This window comes from Hakea prostrata, chromosome 2, assembly GCF_041222555.1.
Source record: "Hakea prostrata isolate BN-2017 chromosome 2, UWA_Hpros_2, whole genome shotgun sequence".
NCBI lineage: Eukaryota > Viridiplantae > Streptophyta > Magnoliopsida > Proteales > Proteaceae > Hakea > Hakea prostrata.
Genome location: NC_142601.1, coordinates 9998332 through 10016114, shown reverse-complemented (window position 1 = coordinate 10016114; position 17783 = coordinate 9998332). Strand labels below are relative to the sequence as shown.

Below are 17783 nucleotides of genomic sequence, written 5' to 3'. Positions count from 1 at the left end.
AATTCTCAGTATATAGGGGTTTAATTAATTGTTGGTTTGTTTGGTTACTTGAGTCTAAATATTTCACAAATCTAAAGATTCTAAATCTATAGAGTTATGGTTCATAAAATTAACTGTTTGGTTAGCCTGAATCTTAGATTCATCATAAAAAAACATCTAAAGTGTCATAGTTCAAATGTTTAACACTTTTATAGTAAGAATGGAATCTATGAATTTCACCTCATACCTAAAATCTACATATTCTCGTTTTTAGTGTAAAAAGATGAATCTCTAAATTTCATGAATCCAAGGATGCACACAATCAAACAAGTATAAATCTCCCATTTGTATAAATCTCCCATTTGTGAATCCAGAGATTTATTCATGTAACCAAACTAGCCCTAAAATAGCCCGTTGATAAATTAGGATGAGTATATTTAGCATTATAAAGGATAAGATCACGAGCCACTCAAATTTTAGATTGCTCATCATTATTCAGAAATAATAGGAAGTTGATAACTCAGCCATCATTCCAAGATAATAGGAACTGCTTCAATGAAACTCTAAGATTTGATATATCTCATATTTGTTTGGCAACTTTTTGAATATCAAAAAGAGAAGTGTATAGCGGAGACCTTTTTGCGCTGATTCTCCCATTTAAAACACGTGCTTACTTCGAAGGGTAAAAACGTACATATGAAAAGTACTTAGTGACGTGACCGCCGTCTCCAAATCGAAATCTCCAAATCAAAAAAAAGGGGAAATTTCACCGTGAAACCCGAAGTTAGATCGGAAGTTTGAAGAAATCTCTTTCTTAGTTGTGTTTCCTCTGCATCTCTCCAGCTCTGTTAAAGGTAATTCATTGTTTGCAAGACATTTTCTTTCTTCTTTTAGGTATGTGTTGTTTTGGTGAACCATTAATTAAGATTGGAGTTTGGACGGTGGTGGATTCTAGAACAAAGGGTTGATGATTCAAATCCTCAACAGGAATGTGAGAATCGGTTCTTCTCCTTAGGAAGATAATCCTCTTCTGTGATCTTCACGCGTGTGACCTCTGATTGACCTGATATTATTCCTTTATTGTTTGTATAAACAATGAATTGAAGAATCTGTGTTTCTCATTCTTTTACTCTAATGCATTTTTTCATAAGGCTCGACAGTATTTGATGTTTTTTCGGTGCTTCCTTTTTGTTTTTACTGTTTATTATTGTTAATTTTTTATTCTGGATGTTCATATGTGCAGGAAGTGCTAGATTATACAGATTGTAGGGTGTTCTCTAGGGTGTTCTCTTGTCGCTGGAAGTTATGGCTAGGGCTATAGTTCATTCGACAAACTTCCCCACTGCATTTCTCGATGAGAGTAATGGCCAACTTCGAGGTTCACGGAAGACCAAGAAGAGTGTAAAAATGATGTGTAATGTGCAAGCTCCTTCCAGGAGACTACTGAGTTTTTCGGGCTTGCGAGGATCTAATGCGTTATTTAACATGGGAAGGTCGGACTGTAATTTTTTTTCCAAGATGGCTGCTGCTCTCTATGTTTCACAAGGGAAGGCTAGCCGAGGGGTAGCTGTAGCAATGTTTGAGCGCTTTACAGAAAAGGCTATTAAGGTTATTATGCTTGCCCAAGAGGAAGCCAGGCGGCTTGGACACAATTTTGTTGGGACTGAACAAATTATGTTGGGTCTTATTGGTGAAGGAACTGGTATTGCTGCAAAAGTTCTGAAATCCTTGGGTATCAATTTAAAGGATGCTCGTGTGGAAGTGGAGAAGATTATTGGTAGGGGCAACGGATTTGTCGCAGTGGAGATACCATTTACTTCACGTGCAAAGCGTGTATTAGAACTTTCCTTGGAGGAAGCCCGGCAGCTTGGTAACTTTCTGAACCTCATTTTCAGTAAAAGTACAATTTATGTAACCTGTCCTTTTCTGTCGGTTACCTTTTCCTGTCCAATTTATGGAGAAAATGGGTGCTAGGATCCCTGCTGGAAGCCAGTGGAATGGAATAGTGCAGTTCTTTGGGTTCATCAGTATCTTCATAGATTTTTATGCTTTACAAAGTACCCTTTAAAATTCCAATTCCTTGGCTGCCAGCAGGGGTAGCAGTCAATTTTTTTTTGTGCGTTCAAAAAATTGCCGGAACCAACCCCTCCATGCTAATTACTGACAAACACCTGTCTGAAATGTTACATATATCCACCTTGAATGATGGAAAAGAACTCGTTTTTGAGATCATCTTGAAGGAGAAGTAATGAGCTTGTTGTACATAATTTCCTGTATTTACGGTTCCTTAACTATAGTTTGCAATAATAAGGTCACAATGTTTGCATGAGGTCTTTTGTACATCGAAACTTGCTCTCTATTCCTAAGTCTGAAAACCCTAATGGTTATATCTTATTCTTAAATGTCTTAGGTCATAATTATATTGGATCTGAGCACTTGCTTTTGGGATTGCTTCGTGAGGGTGAAGGAGTTGCTTCACGTGTGCTCGAGAACCTTGGTGCAGATCCAAATAACATTCGTACCCAGGCAAGCAAAATAGGCTTTTATGTCATTGTGCATACTCCTGAATTTAGTTTGGAGTATCCAACATCATCATCTTATTCTATTGTTATCGGACTTTGGTGGCCGTAGGTTATCCGTATGGTTGGCGAGAGCACAGAAGCTGTTGGTGCTGGTGTTGGTGGTGGAAGCGGTGGTAATAAGATGCCAACACTTGAGGAGTATGGTACTAACTTGACAAAGCTGGCAGAGGAGGTGCACCATGTTGCTTTTGTTTATGACATTCATTTATGTGTTCTATAATGGCTAGCTGTATGCTAAGTTCCTTCTTTTTTCCTTAAAAAAAGATTTTCCTAATTTTGTAGGGTAAACTTGATCCTGTTGTTGGAAGGCAACCCCAAATAGAACGTGTAACCCAGATTTTGGGTAGACGTACAAAGAACAACCCATGTCTTATTGGTGAACCGGGTGTTGGAAAAACAGCAATTGCAGAAGGGCTTGCTCAACGGATTGCCAATGGTGATGTTCCAGAAACAATTGAGGGAAAGAAGGTGAGGTTGGGAAGTTAATATAGGTATTGAAAATTAGCTTGGACATAATGTGTATTTGTTGGCACTGACATGAATTCTAGGTGCCAAAAGTTGAGTATAAATATAAAGAATAGTAATTATTATCAGTTACGCAGGTGGAGTATTCAAGAAGTCATTTATGATGCTGTGGAACAATCTTGGAAGACTTGGTACCCCCACTCCCCCAAGAAAAAAGAGAGAGAAAATACTATTTTCAGGGTTCAATTCTGATTGAAAAAAAATATATGGCATTGCAATCTTGAAAAGGCAACCTTATACCTATGTGTAATTTAGTTGTTCCAAATCAGTAAATTGTTCCTACAGCCTGTTCTGTTTAAGCTTATTGTTTCTGATGTTTAAATGTCACTGTTCCTCCGAAACTAAAATGAGTGATGGAGCTTAAATTTATCCACTGATTGTTCCTCATCTTTTTTTTTTTTTGGGGGGGGGGGGTACAAGCAACATACTATCTGTATTTTCACATCCTTCACGCTGATACAAATTGACTAGAGAAGTAGATGGCCGCCTATAGATGGTTATGGTTATTTTGCTTCATCTGCATTAATAAGATAATTATGCAACGTTGTGTTTGTGATGTTCAGGTGATTACCCTGGATATGGGCCTTCTTGTTGCTGGTACTAAATATCGTGGAGAGTTCGAGGAAAGGCTAAAGAAGCTGATGGAAGAAATTAAACAAAGTGATGAGATTATACTTTTCATTGATGAGGTCCACACTTTAATTGGTGCAGGAGCTGCAGAGGGTGCAATCGATGCTGCAAACATTTTAAAACCAGCTCTTGCAAGAGGTGAACTGCAGGTAACTTCTTCATGCTTATGCATGAAGTCTGTCAACATGCATTTGATTGAACTTCCTGGTCTTTGAAGACCGACAATTACCTTATTCCTTTTCTGTAATGTTGTGAATGATCTGGAAACATACCTTGAAGTTAGTTGTATCCTTATAGGAAATTCTTTTTGGCTCTTAATTGCGCAGGTTCACATGGTGAACCACATTTTTAATGACCGGTCATGGAGTTATTTGGGTATAGAATGGTTCAGTTAGTTGAATTTAAGAATGCAAATGTCATTTGTTCCGCCAAACTTTTTTGACTTCATAAATGGTTGATGCAGTTGTATTTGGTTCTGGTCCAACCCCAAAAAGAACTGTCTAATGTGTTTTGGTCCAACAAGAGTTGGACTTAATTAAATATTTGATGTAGGGGAAACCCTAGAAACTAGGGGACCTACAAAGTGGTCTACTAGACTCTTAGAATGAGACACCTATCCTTGACAGGTTGTAAAAGAAAAAGGAATTGCAGCACCTGAATTTTGATTAAGCATGCATATAAGACAGTTAAAGCAGAGAAAAAAACACAATAAGTCCTAACTATTGAACACAACTAAACAAGAATCAATAGGGAAACAAGGGGATGGGGATATTGGCACCATAACTCTCAATTGAATGCAAGAATATCAAGAAATCTAAAGAAAATAATTGTCCTAGTCAAATAAGGTTTTTAACAATGAATTCAGCAATTTACAATGAAAAGGAATCTGTGGAAGTTTTGTTTTAAAGAAACTACAGCAAAGGAAGAAAGATAAAAAAAAAAATTCAAAGAGAGACTTGATAAAGTTACCTGCTGGTCCTGGCTGCAAAACAGGGGTTAGAAAACATCTAGGAACATAAATAATGAAAAGAAAATATTTATAAGCAATGCTGAAACCCAGGAATGGACAGTAGGGTTAGAATGGAGAACTACAACAAGACTGCTGTACTAGAAGTGATAATAGAGAAGGAGAGAAAGAAAAGAAGAAATAAAAAATAGGTACGACAGAGAAGAAAGAAAATTATGATGGACAGAATAGCAGGGAAAGAGGAAGAAAGGAAAAAAAAGAAAAAAAAGGAAAGAAAAGAAAACTGAGAAGTATAGAGAGAATCGATAGAGAGAGAAGAAAGAAGAAAGCAACTATCCTAGATAGGGAAGAAAAGAAGAAGAGAGAAGTCTGATCACACAAGAGAGAAAGGAGGAGGAAAGGAGAGGACTTACCTGAGAGAGAGAAAACCACACTAGAGAGATCTGTGCAAGAGAGAGAGAGAGATAAATCTTCTGTTTTAATTCATTCATTGAAGCCAAAACGAGTCCTATACAAGATTTAAATGATATTATTAATCTCTCCCAAGCCAACATTCTTAATTCCCAAAATAACCCCAACTGAAGTTGCAAATATAACACAAACCCAAACTAATTCAGAATTGGGCCATAATATACTCTAGGCCTAGCCCACAAAGACTCAAACATAAAAATAAAAATACATAAAAATAAAAATAAAACCAATAGCAAGCTAATACCCAACCCACTGAGCCTAAAGAAAATAACATGACAAACTGCCGATAGTGTAGTGCTCCTCATCGAACCATAGGACCCTAGCAATCTGATAGCCTTCGAACTCATCGTCCATCCACATTAATTCTGTTGTGGAATGATCTCTATGCCGGCGTCGCTGGTAAACTCGAAATTGTCCACTGATGTCCTCATCAATATTTTGTTTCAGTTTTAATTTCTAGTCTTTTATTTTGTGTAGAGACCTGAAATATCAAATATTAAGTCAGTGTTGCATTTTGAATTGGATGTTAAATATTGCAGACTGGATTGGAGTTAATTAAGAAAAACAGGAAATAAAAGGAAGAAATCTGGAACTCACAACAGCAGGTGCTAGTACTCCCTCTCTGACAGGAAACCTGGCGGCCCAACTCTTCACTCAATACTTCAGAACTATCCTCCTCTCTCCCCCTTCCTCCCCTTCTGTAGTATTCTCTTCTGTAACCATTTGTCCCCTTCCCACTTTCCCTAACTGCTTCCTAAGTGTATTTCACATCTCAGGCCTGGGGCCCATTATTCTCTGACGGGTATAGACCTGTTTAATTTTAGTCTAACAATACTCTCCCCTGGAGTTGCACCTTGTCCCCAAGGTGAAATTCTGGGTACAACTTTGCAACTTCAAAGAAATCTTCCCATGTGTTCTTAGACGGTGGCAAGGATCTCTACTGGATGAGAACTTCCAAGTGTCTGCCGCTGGATATCGAGTGTCAAGCAGTGCCTCCGGATGCATCTGTAACTCCCAGTCCTCTGCTAGGCATGGTGGCAGTGGCTGTGGTGTTTTTGTGGGGCCAACCAAATTCTTAAGTTGTTATGTATGGAACACAGGATGAACTTTAAATTTGGGTGGTAGCAGCAGCTTGAATGTGATTGTCCAATGCGTTCTGCAATCTGATAAGGGCCATAGAACCTGGGGCCGAGTTTCTCATTGGGTCATTTCCTAAGTTCCTGAACCGATAGGGCTGAATGCGTAAAAAAGCATAATCCCCCTCTTCAAATTGCACCTCCCTACAGTGTTTGTCCGCATAGTGCTTCCTTTGGGTTGTGCTTTGAGTTGGTTGGCCTTCAGCTCCTCTAGAATATGGTTCCTTTCTTGGAGATATGCATCAACTTCATCCACTTTTGAATGCCCATGCTCACAACAGTACAACACCGGTGGCTCCCTTCCATACAATGTCTTGAAAGGAGTCATCTTTGTTGTGCTGTGGAATGAGTTATTATACCAGTATTCAGCCCATGGCAGCCACTTGCACTAGTCCTGTGGCTTTCTGGTGCAGAAACAGCGCAAGTAAGTTTCTTGTATTCAATTCACTACTTCAACCTGGCCATCCATTTGAGGATGATAAGCACTGCCAAACTTCAGTTCAGTTCCAGATGTGTAACAGTTCTGTCCAAAAATGGTTGAGGAAGACGTGGTCTATTTCGGGCAATAGAGCATGGCATCCTATGCAAGCAAACCCCCTCTTTGCTGAAGGCTATAGCTACCTCGTTGGCTGAATATGGATGAGTCAAGGACTCAAGGCCATAAAATGTGCATATTTGGTCACCTGTTGACCACCACCATTATAGTGTCTCCCCATTTTGTTTTTGGCAGCCCCCTATAAAGTCCATACTGAAGTCTTTCCACACTTGTTCCGGAATAGGTAAAGGTTGGAGCAGTCCCCCTGGCATCATCAATTGGATTTGCTTTGCTGACACACATCGCAGGCAGCCACAAAGTTCTTGATGGCTGTCTTCATTCCATAGCCTTCAATAAATCACCAATAGTAACCGATTAAACCTAGAAATCCCCTTAGCTCTTTGAGTGTCTTAGGTGTGGCCAGTCCGCGACACATTGGATTTTCTTTGGGTTTGCCACAACGCCTTTGCTGGAAATGATGTGGGCAAGATATTCTAACTCCCGAACTGCGAACAAACACTTCTTATTTACAATCAGCTTGGAGCTGTTAGCTGCTTGAATGTGGTGCGTAGGTGGTGTTTGTGCTCCTCCATATTCGGACTGTATACTAGGATGTCATCGAAGAACACCAAGATATAATGCCGCAGCTGCTGTCTGGAAATGTCATTCATCAGCACTTGGAAAGTGGCTGGGACGTTGGTGAGGCCGAACGGAAATTCATCAGCACTTGGAAACTGTCTTCCCTATGTCTGTTTCAACGACTCTGATTCGATGATACCCTGACTTCAAATTGAGTTTACTGAACACATCAGCTTTTCCTAGTTCATTGAGCAGCTCATCAATAGCCGGTATAGGAACTTGTCGGGTGTGGTGATGCTATTAAGGGCTCTGTAATCAACACAAAAGCACCAGCTACCATCCTTTTTTCTTACAAGTAACATGGGGCTTGAGTAAGGGCTGTTGCTAGTTCGTATTATCCTTGCGGCTATCATCTCCGCAACCATTCGTTATACTTCACTCTTCTGAGAATGTGGGTATCGGTACGGTTGTATGTTTGGGGTTGGTTGCTGGTGACCAAGCAAATGGAATGGTCATGGTCCTGCTGCGGAGGCAACTCTGTTGGGTCTCGGAGTAGCTGCTGAAATTCCTCCAAAAGCAGCTTCAGCAGATCCGTTGTTGATGATGCCTCTTCAAACTTGTAGGTTAGAAGTGCTTGTAACCAAAATCCTTCATCCCTGGCTTCCACAACTTTCAAAACTCCTTTAAGAGTGGTCTTTATCTGCAGTAAAGTCAGGTCCCCCTTAGTTTGACTGTTTCACCATGCTGCTTGAAACTCGTCGTCTGAAGCTTCCAGTTGCTATGACCTTCACCCAGTGTAGAGAACCATGCCACACCTAGGAGAAGATCAACATTACCCAAATGGAATGGAAAGAAATCTTCAACTGTCGTGACCCCTTGCAATGTGAAATGGAGCCCTCGACAAACTCCTTTGCCACACACTTGCTGCCCATTCCCGAGGCGCACCTGGAACCCCTGATGCTGGACAGTGAGTTGGAGCTTCTGAACTAGCTCGTGGGCGATGAAGTTGTGGGGGTTGCCATTGTCTACTAAGACCCTGGCCTCAATGCACTGTAGTTCTCCCCTGATTTTGAAAGTTTTTGGGGAATCGATCCCCACAACTGAATGGCTGGAGAGTTAGATCTCTTCATTTGCAGCAGATTTCACCGGGCATTCTGGTGTTTGTTCCACTCCATTGCTACCATTGCTACCAATGCTGCCGTCTTCCTTTAGGAGTACCACTTGAAGGTGCTTCATCTTGCACTGGTGATTGCGGTGGTATTTCTCATCGCAATGAAAACAGAGCGTCGTATCAAAATTTTCCTTCCATTCTGAGTATGGCAGGTCCTTGTAAGAGGAATTTTGATGCTGTTGCCGGCCATACAGCTCTGTTGCAGCCTGCGCAGGGTGGCTTCTCGCTCTGTAGTTGTTGCTGGCGCTGCTGGGGGAGGTCTGGAGGAAAGACGATAAGGCTGTGGGCCTTCTAGTGGGCCCTTGTTTAATTCCTGCATAGGGGCCTCTATTTGAAAACTGGGGCTGTCAAGTGTTAGTAATGGTTGGGCCATTAAGGGCTCAATTCTTTGATTCAATACACTGGGCCATGTACATCAGCCGGTCCAGGTACGGAGGTGCAAAAAGGCATAATTCAGCTGGGTTTCAGCTGTTAAGCCTGCTAAAATTATGCCCTTCAACCACTCATCATCCATGGGGCCCACCGCAGCTGTCAATGCCTCAAATTCTTCCTAATCTCAGCAACCGTTCCAACTTGCTTCAGCGTAACCAACTCCTCTTGAGGAGTTTCAATTGTAGTTGAAGGAGCTCATTCTGTAATTGCCCCCATGATGTTATGGGTTTCCTCTTCTCACGGTATTGAAACCAGCAAAGGGCAGTGTCCTCAAAATGCACCAAAGCTGCCTGAATCTTCCCCTCCTCCAGTGTAGCATTTGTCAAGAAATAACACTTGACCATGGCAAACCAACCCATTGGATCCTCACCTGAAAAGATTGGTAATTCGAGTTGACGATATGGTTGTTCCTGTCGCTCAAATCGATCATCAGCGCCCTGTGATTGGATATTTTCGGGTCGTGACCCGGATGTTGCTTCGCCCCCTGCAGTTTGCATTGATGGAAGTCTGTCTCTGATCTTGTTGTCAGTTGGGTTTGCTCAGTCTCTACTGCCTTCCCATGCATCTGCCTTGCCATGCCCCCATAAAGTTATCAAGGACTTCAAGCCTCTGTCCGCTTCTCTCTACTTGTTGGACTAGAGATTCCATCTTCGTCTCCCAACTGGACATAGGTTCAGTCACTCCCCTCATGGCTCTCTCCAATTCATCCACTCTACCCTCCATTTGTGATCTGACCATGCCCCAAGGATTGTACATGCTCTGATGCCAATTTGATAGAGACCCAAAATTTCAAACATTAAGGCAGTGTTGTATTCTGAATTGGATGTTAAATATTGCAGACTGGATTGGGGTTAATAAAGAAAAACAGGAAATAGAAAGAAGAAAGTCTAGAACTCACAACAGGAGGTGCAAATCCTCCTTCTCTGACAGGAAACCTGGTGGCCAACTCTTCACTCAATACTTCAGAAATATCCTCCTCTCACCCTGTTCCTCCCCTTCTACAGGATTCTCTGCTGTAACTTTTTGCCCCCTTCCCACTTTCCCCAACTGCTTCCTAAGTGTCTTTCACATCTCAGGCCTGGGGCCCATCCTTCTCTGATGGGTAATAGACCCATTTATTAATGGTCTATCATTTCGTTTTAGTATTATTATGTAAGAGTGAGTTAGGTTTTGGTCTGAATTTTGATTTTGATTTCAACTAGGATTTTTGTTTCTTCTTCTAAGTAGCTTTTACTTGGATGCAATTATAGGTTGAATACAGATGTGAGATTCTCTCCCCCTGCCTCTACTTCCCCCATTCTTCCTCTTCCTATACCTCTAATTCCCCTCCCATGGAAGCCAGCAGGCCCAATTCAGTGTCCTGCAAGATCTTGTATCAGAGCCAAGGTCCCCACCCCTAAACCTTCTTCGTCATCTATTTGCCCTCTTTTCCACTAATTTGGCCCTGAGATAGAGCAGTTTAGGGAGAAAAAGAAAGAAGGCAGCTGAAGTGGAAGAAGTGGCAGAAGTGATACGAGAATAGCAGCTACATTAGAAGAACAGAAATTAGCAGTAGAAGGAGATCAAGAGATAGAATTTGAACAACAAAACCCCAAGGCAGTGCTATTCTAATTATACAAAATGCATGTTTTATGCCCTAAGCTTTCACACATAAATGTGTTCATCACACTCTATAAGCAACTTTCTCCTTAGATATTGGTTTGGGTCCTAGTTTCACGCATAGCCTCTTGATCCTTTAATATTGCACCATCTAAACCCCATAGCCAAACAAAATTTCCAACTCCCCATTTGACATCAGTGCACTTTTACTCCATAAGCTCTATTATTGAATTTTCAACAATCCTCTTCCATCAACCCATTTGAATTGTTTTTTTTTAAAGATCTTGGCATTAGCCCTCATTCAATTCAGGCTAGAGCAGTAATTCTTTCTGGTCTCTAGACATAATAATTAATTGCAATTGCTGACTTACACTATTCAGTCATGTCTTCATAACCTACCTTTAGCTATCTCTTGTGAGTTGGCCTCTCTCTCTCTCCCCCCACCAACCCCCCCCCCCCCCCCCAAAAAAAAAAAAAAAAAAAAGAAAAAAAAAGAGAAGAAAAAAAGACTGTTATGATCTTAGTCTAGATTAGCAGTGGTCAATTAGTTTGTTCTCAAACCTCAACTATATTAAAAATCTAGTGTATCAGAATGAACAGGAGGCATAATCTTTTTTAATTGATGCAGTGCATTGGTGCCACAACACTAGATGAATACAGGAAGCATATTGAGAAAGACCCAGCTTTGGAAAGAAGATTTCAGCCAGTAAAAGTGCCAGAGCCTTCTGTTGATGAAGCCATACAGATACTGAGAGGTCTGCGAGAGCGTTATGAACTTCACCACAAGCTACGTTACACGGATGAATCCCTAGTTGCTGCCGCACAGCTTTCACATCAGTACATCAGGTGTGTTGTTTTGCGTGTTAGTGTGCCATATTCATAGTGGCTGATACTCAATAATTAACTGAAGTAGCTAACTTATCGGTATAGTAGTGCAGCGCTCCAGTCTTAACTTCTCATTTTTGAATATTGAGTGGTTAATCTAGATGCTGTTGAGATTTATAATAAAATGCACACTAATTAGTAAGGTATGCTTATAAGCTAACTTATATTCCAAAGGGATTATATACTTTAATCTGTATCTGATTAGTTTTTTTTTCAGTATAACATAATATGTGAAAAATAAAGTTTGCAACTAGAAGCTTCACGATTGAGCCTAGGGGTGAAACTTTCGCTACATTTCATAAGTCTCAAGAAGTTGAATATGAAACTCCTAGAACAAAGAGATTGTTAGTACTTAGAATTTTTCTCAATGTCTACTGTGGGTTTCCACATACAGATTTTTACCTTCATATTTTCAAGCAAGAAAAGGAGGCAACTGAAAAATAAGGTGCACCATGTACTCACTGCATGGTTTTTTTTTTGTTATCCAACATTGCTTCTACTCCATGGTAGAAGATTCTCTCTTGAGCAAGATCTTGCCACCTTGGAAAACCGAGATCTCGACCATCTTGGCGACATCTCGGTCGAGATATACAATTTTTTTTGCGTTAACTCAGTGGCCCATCTCGGTGGGTTTTAGGGTCCCAATTGGTTTGAAACTTGATATTTAGCCAATTTAAGGCCTTTTGAACACATTGGTGGTTTTGGATTTGTCAGAAAACAACCCTATGTATGATTTCTAAGTCTACCCATAGTGTGAAACTGAAATGTTGTAGGATTAGGGAAATGCAAGGTTATACAACATGTAATATAGAACCTTTAAGGCATATAAATGAAAAGCAAGTGTATCAAATGCATCAAATAACCTAAATGTTATCAAAATCCTATCCATGAGTATCACAATCTCAATTTTCAAGAATAAAATAATAAAATTATACAACCATTAGAAGTTCAATATAAGTCATTAAATCATAAGTTCATAAGACAAACAAAGAATGATTGATCTTCCTTTGATGTTGTAGATGTGGTAAGAGTAGTTGCAAGTGAAAATCCAGTTGAAATCCACAAAAAGGCCAAAATTGAGAGTTAAAGCGAGATTTAGGGCAAGGTATGGCGAGATCTCGATCGAGATATCCCAACTCTCTGCTCTCGACCTCCATCTCGTCTCGCCTATTTGAAAAAACAAGATATCTTGCATCCAATGTCGTATTGCATTTTCATCTTTCATCACAAAGACGATGGAAGCCCAGTGCTATTGCATGCTAACTTTGCTTGATACAAAAATGTTTTTGTGAGTGATTCTGAGAATGCTTCTACCATTAGTGTGGGAGTACCATTGCTCAAAATTTGCCTAAAGAATTGCCCACACTACACAAACCCCAAAAAAAGAAAAAAATAAAAAAAATTCAACTACTTGCCCAGGGAATGGTGCCTAGAGTAGAATGCAAATGAGAAATATGTAAACTCATCATTCCCATAAACCCCTTTCACTTTTTTCAGAGATCCCTCTTCTTAGGCTGTCTTGTCAATTGGCTATACACTGCTCCAGCTCCTCCTCTTTGTGTTTACAAAGGAATTGTTTCAATGTTGTTGTTGGAATTGGATTGAAATAGTTTATGTGGTGATTTATAATCTAGGCGTCTTATACATCCCCCCCCCCCCCCCCCCCCCAAAAAAAAAAAAAAAAAAAAAAAAAGAAAAGAAAAAAAAAAGGTTAATAATCTAGGCATCCTACATGATGACTTGTTTGCTCATTTTGTCTGCTGTCAATTGGCAATATGTCACCTCTGCTCTGTGATATCATGTTTTTGCATCTGAAATTTGTTTAGAATGTCTTTTCAAATTAGTTGGAAATAATTCTGTCTGGTGATTAATCATGTTGGCATTATACTTAATGATATCATTTGCTTGTGCTGTACAATTTGGTGAGTCTATGTGAAAACTGTAAGAGAGAAAAGAAGACAGAGGAGAGAATGAAAGGGAAGAAAAGTAAGCAACAAGTGAGAATGAAAATGTAATGTAGGCGATTTGCCATTTTCTTCTTATTGAATATGACTAAGATCTCAGATCAAATTTTGCCATATTTCACCACCAGATGAAGATATGTTCCTCCAATCTCTGAGGTGGGCTCATCACTTGCTGGATTATCCATATGGTCTGCACTCAAACAACTTTTGAGAGCTGTGGTGAGATTAGACATGATTGGATTAGGGTTCACTATACTTAGGTTCTGAAAGGATTTTAGTGGTCAGTAGTGAAACAGTTCATTGTAGCTTAACTGTTTAATCGTAATAAGGATTAGATTGGTCATGGCCAGTATTGTCAAACTAATTCAGGGATCTTAACATTTTGAGCACAATTGGTGAAGTTCCAAAAACTTGTTCAGGAAAAAAATAGTTGGCACAAGCACAAGTTATCATGTTGCAACGGGTCATCTCAGGGAGATACACTGTTTTATCCTACTTTAAGTAACATGAGAGTGAGATGGGTTTTGATTAATTAAATTAGATTAACGATCCTAACAGTTTCATCTAGAAAAATGAAGGTCCTAACCAACACATGTAAGGAAATTGAAATTGTGGTGAAATATTAGATGTGTAGGCTAGGACCCTCCCTTTTCCCCTGAGTTGAATGTGTTAGGATTGTGTAATTTAATTAACAGAATCCATCTTGCTCTCATGTTTCTTAAAGTAAGATAAATTGGTGTATTCCCCCAAGATTGACCTGTTGGTTACATGGTGCCATGCATTGTGGTTACTACTTTAATCTGAATGAGTTTTTCAGCTTTTTGTAACCAGTGGTAGGAAGGAGGGATTCAACAAGTGTTCTGTCCCCCCGTTGATGAATAGCTTTATTTTTTGCCAGAACTCTAAGATAGCATGCTCTGATGTTTGAACACTAATGTATCTCTCATGCTGCAGCAAACCTTGTAAATCTATCTGGGATTTTGGCAAATACATTAATGCTTTTTAGTGACTGTTCTCTTATGGTTTTGGGTCTGTTTAAACTGGTCATCTTCTGATTTTATTTGTTATTCTTGTCAGTCCTTGGTTTACCGTGAGAAATTAGCTGCCATGTTTTGAAGCTTGTGCCTTCAGTGTATAACTGAGGTTCTGCTATGATGCTGAGTTTGTCCCATTTGGTCACCTAATTTATCAACTTGTGATAGGAGTAAAATTTATTCTTTTATTTTTTTCAAGATCATTTTTCATATTCTGATATGATTTTTTCTTGCCCTAAGTGACCGCTTCCTTCCTGATAAAGCAATTGATTTAATTGATGAGGCTGGTTCTCGTGTGCGGCTTCATCATGCACAGGTATGTCCGCGTTCGTGGTCTGATCTTACCAAAACCTTCACTTGTAGTGTTGTGAATGCTTTGTTTGTTGCAGATACCTGAGGAAGCTAGGGAGCTTGAGAAAGAACTAAGGCAAATTACCAAGGAGAAAAATGAAGCCGTTCGCAGCCAAGACTTTGAAAAGGTGTTACAATATTTTGTTTTCTTACTTTTGGTTATATTTTTGGATCAAGAGGGGGGAAAGTTTGTGGTTATACTGTGTCTTTGTCAAATGGAAATTACCAGAAAGAAGGGGAAAAGAAAATTGTCATACTTAGCAAGAAATTTATTTTTTTAATTTTCAGCAAAGCACTGTCTTTGTTCTGAACTCATTGGATAGTTTCCTAGCTTCAATTATTTTGGCTTACCTAGACATTTGTATCTTAGTATAGGTTAACCTTGTTGATCTTTGACAGGCAGGAGAGTTGCGGGATCGAGAAATGGATCTCAAAACTCAGATTGGGAATATTATAGACAAAGGTAAAGAGATGAGCAAGGCAGAGAGTGAGGCTGGTGATGTGGGTCCTGTTGTGACCGAAATGGATATTCAGCATATTGTCTCATCCTGGACTGGTATCCCTGTTGAAAAGGTTTCGAGTGATGAGTCTGACCGTCTTCTAAAGATGGAAGAGACGCTTCACACACGGGTAATTGGTCAGGATGAAGCTGTCAAAGCCATAAGTCGTGCCATCCGCCGTGCTCGTGTTGGGCTTAAAAATCCAAACCGCCCTATTGCTAGCTTCATATTCTCTGGCCCAACTGGTGTAGGGAAATCTGAATTGGCAAAGTCTTTGGCTGCCTACTACTTTGGATCTGAGGAGGCAATGATTAGGTTGGATATGAGTGAATTTATGGAGAGGCACACAGTTTCCAAGCTCATTGGGTCACCTCCTGGCTATGTTGGGTACGCTGAAGGGGGGCAGTTGACTGAAGCTATTCGCCGGCGCCCCTACACAGTTGTCCTCTTTGATGAGATAGAGAAGGCACACCCTGATGTTTTCAATATGATGCTTCAAATTTTGGAAGATGGAAGGCTGACGGATAGCAAGGGTCGAACTGTGGATTTTAAGAACACGCTTTTAATAATGACATCAAATGTGGGAAGTAGTGTGATTGAGAAGGGAGGTCGGAGGATTGGATTTGATCTTGACTATGATGAGAAGGATAGCAGCTATAATCGGATAAAGAGCCTAGTGACAGAGGAACTCAAGCAGTACTTCAGACCGGAGTTCCTGAACAGGTTGGATGAAATGATTGTCTTCCGGCAGCTCACAAAATTGGAGGTGAAGGAGATTGCAGACATAATGTTGAAGGAAGTCTTTGACCGGTTGAAAGTCAAGGACATTGAGCTTCAGGTGACAGATAGATTTAGGGATAGAGTGGTTGACGAAGGTTACAACCCAAGCTATGGTGCAAGGCCACTGAGAAGGGCAATAATGAGACTTCTGGAGGATAGCATGGCAGAGAAGATGCTTGCGGGAGAGATCAAGGAGGGAGACTCTGTCATTGTAGATGTTGATTCAGATGGAAATGTGACTGTGCTAAATGGAAGCAGTGGCATTCCTGAACCTGCAATTCCTTTGTAACCTGCCACACACTGATCACCCAACAGTATTGATTTATTTGTTTTTTTCTTCGATTAAAGAAACGCATTGGTGATCAGATGAAAGTAGATTCGTAGATGCCAAAATTTTAGAGTTGTACCATCACCCCAAGCACTGGCCCTTTTTTTTATTTTTACTTTTTATGGTTGTTTTTGTTTTCATAGGCATTGGAGAAAAAACTATACTTCAACTTACAGTGTTGCTTAGCTGGGGATGAACAGTACACAAGTCACTGACACATTTTGGATTTAGTTTCTAATGTTGTCAACTTGAGCTTTATATTTTTTGCATTTTATTCTCTGGAATGTGGACCTTAATGTTGTTACTTCTCAAGCAACTCAAATCCTCTTGTTGATGGGATTGGCAGAAAAGGGAGCATATCTTCTGTGCTGTGTTTTTTTTTTATATTTACTCTGGACATGACAAACTTAGAGGGGGGACGTTTTCTTGCTTGTGTGTTGTTCACTCGTTCTTATGATTGCTGAGGCATTTCCTTTTTTACCGAGGTTTTCCTGTTCTTTGTTTAATGGGAGAAGAGTAGCAATCAGCTCAATCCTGACTCTCCAGTTCTATGATCTTATAGCTGATTACTGGAAATTGCTTCTTTGTGGTTTCTTCTGCTTGTTTCTTTCAGTCAACCTCAAGAAAATTAGTATGGCCTTTCAGTCTGGAACATCAGATGATGGCTTTTCCCAGCCAGTGGAGATGAGAAACTGGAAGGAAAAGAGACATCCGAAACCAAAAAATTCTTTAACAGTGAGCCATTTCTAATCTCACAATAATATACATATTTAATTCATTGACAAATTATTCTTTCCATCAGCTGCACTCATTTTTTTCGTCAATAAAAAATTTATATTAAACACTCTAGAGAAATCCTCCAGGAGGCAAAGTAAAGAAAGTCTACAACGAAAGAGGGTAGAGACAACCACCAAACACTAGATAAACCATGTAACTTAGAACCTCTAGCCAAAAATTCTGCAAAGAAATTGTCATGTCTGCTAATGTACCTAATCTCAAAAAACCCAAAACACAAAGTGTGTGCATGACTTCAGATATGCTGCTACATGCCTAATCTCTAAAAACCCAAAAAGTAAAGTGAGTGAGTGTATGACTTCAGAAATGCTGCTACATAAGCAACCAAGGAATTAGTAAGCCCCATTTAGAGTCCAAACTGCAGCCTAACAATTTGAATATAACACTATAGCCGAAGCCAAGTGAAGTGCAGCCAAGAACTTCCCTACTGGGTCCCATATCAAGCAGCCACATCCTCCTTTATACGTAGAGGATTCCCACGAAGCTTCTATATAGATTTGAAATGCATTGATTTAAGTTTGTTGGTGGGTCTAATGCTAT

The 17783-nt window shown here is 40.0% G+C and overlaps 1 protein-coding gene across 1 annotated transcript; it reads left to right on the top strand.

The window, feature by feature from the left end:
• The first annotated feature begins 701 nt into the window (after nucleotides 1-701).
• On the top strand, nucleotides 702-16720 carry LOC149023672 (ATP-dependent Clp protease ATP-binding subunit ClpA homolog CD4B, chloroplastic-like). The gene is made up of 10 exons (XM_089144198.1): nucleotides 702-833; nucleotides 1223-1849; nucleotides 2390-2505; nucleotides 2611-2733; nucleotides 2844-3029; nucleotides 3650-3865; nucleotides 11235-11452; nucleotides 14730-14805; nucleotides 14879-14968; nucleotides 15240-16720. Exons 2-10 carry the CDS (start codon nucleotides 1285-1287, stop codon nucleotides 16407-16409), a joined length of 2760 nt encoding a protein of 919 aa, XP_089000324.1. The 5' UTR covers nucleotides 702-833; nucleotides 1223-1284; the 3' UTR covers nucleotides 16410-16720.
• The last annotated feature ends 1063 nt before the right edge of the window (nucleotides 16721-17783 follow it).

Excerpts from the sequence above, each read along its gene's own strand:
- LOC149023672 (XM_089144198.1), top strand. The coding sequence starts at position 1,285 with ATGGCTAGGGCTATAGTTCATTCGACAAACTTCCCCACTGCATTTCTC. Across the intron at positions 2,506-2,610 it reads CAAATAACATTCGTACCCAG|GTTATCCGTATGGTTGGCGA; the intron begins GCAAGCAAAATA and ends TGGTGGCCGTAG. Across the intron at positions 3,866-11,234 it reads TTGCAAGAGGTGAACTGCAG|TGCATTGGTGCCACAACACT; the intron begins GTAACTTCTTCA and ends TAATTGATGCAG.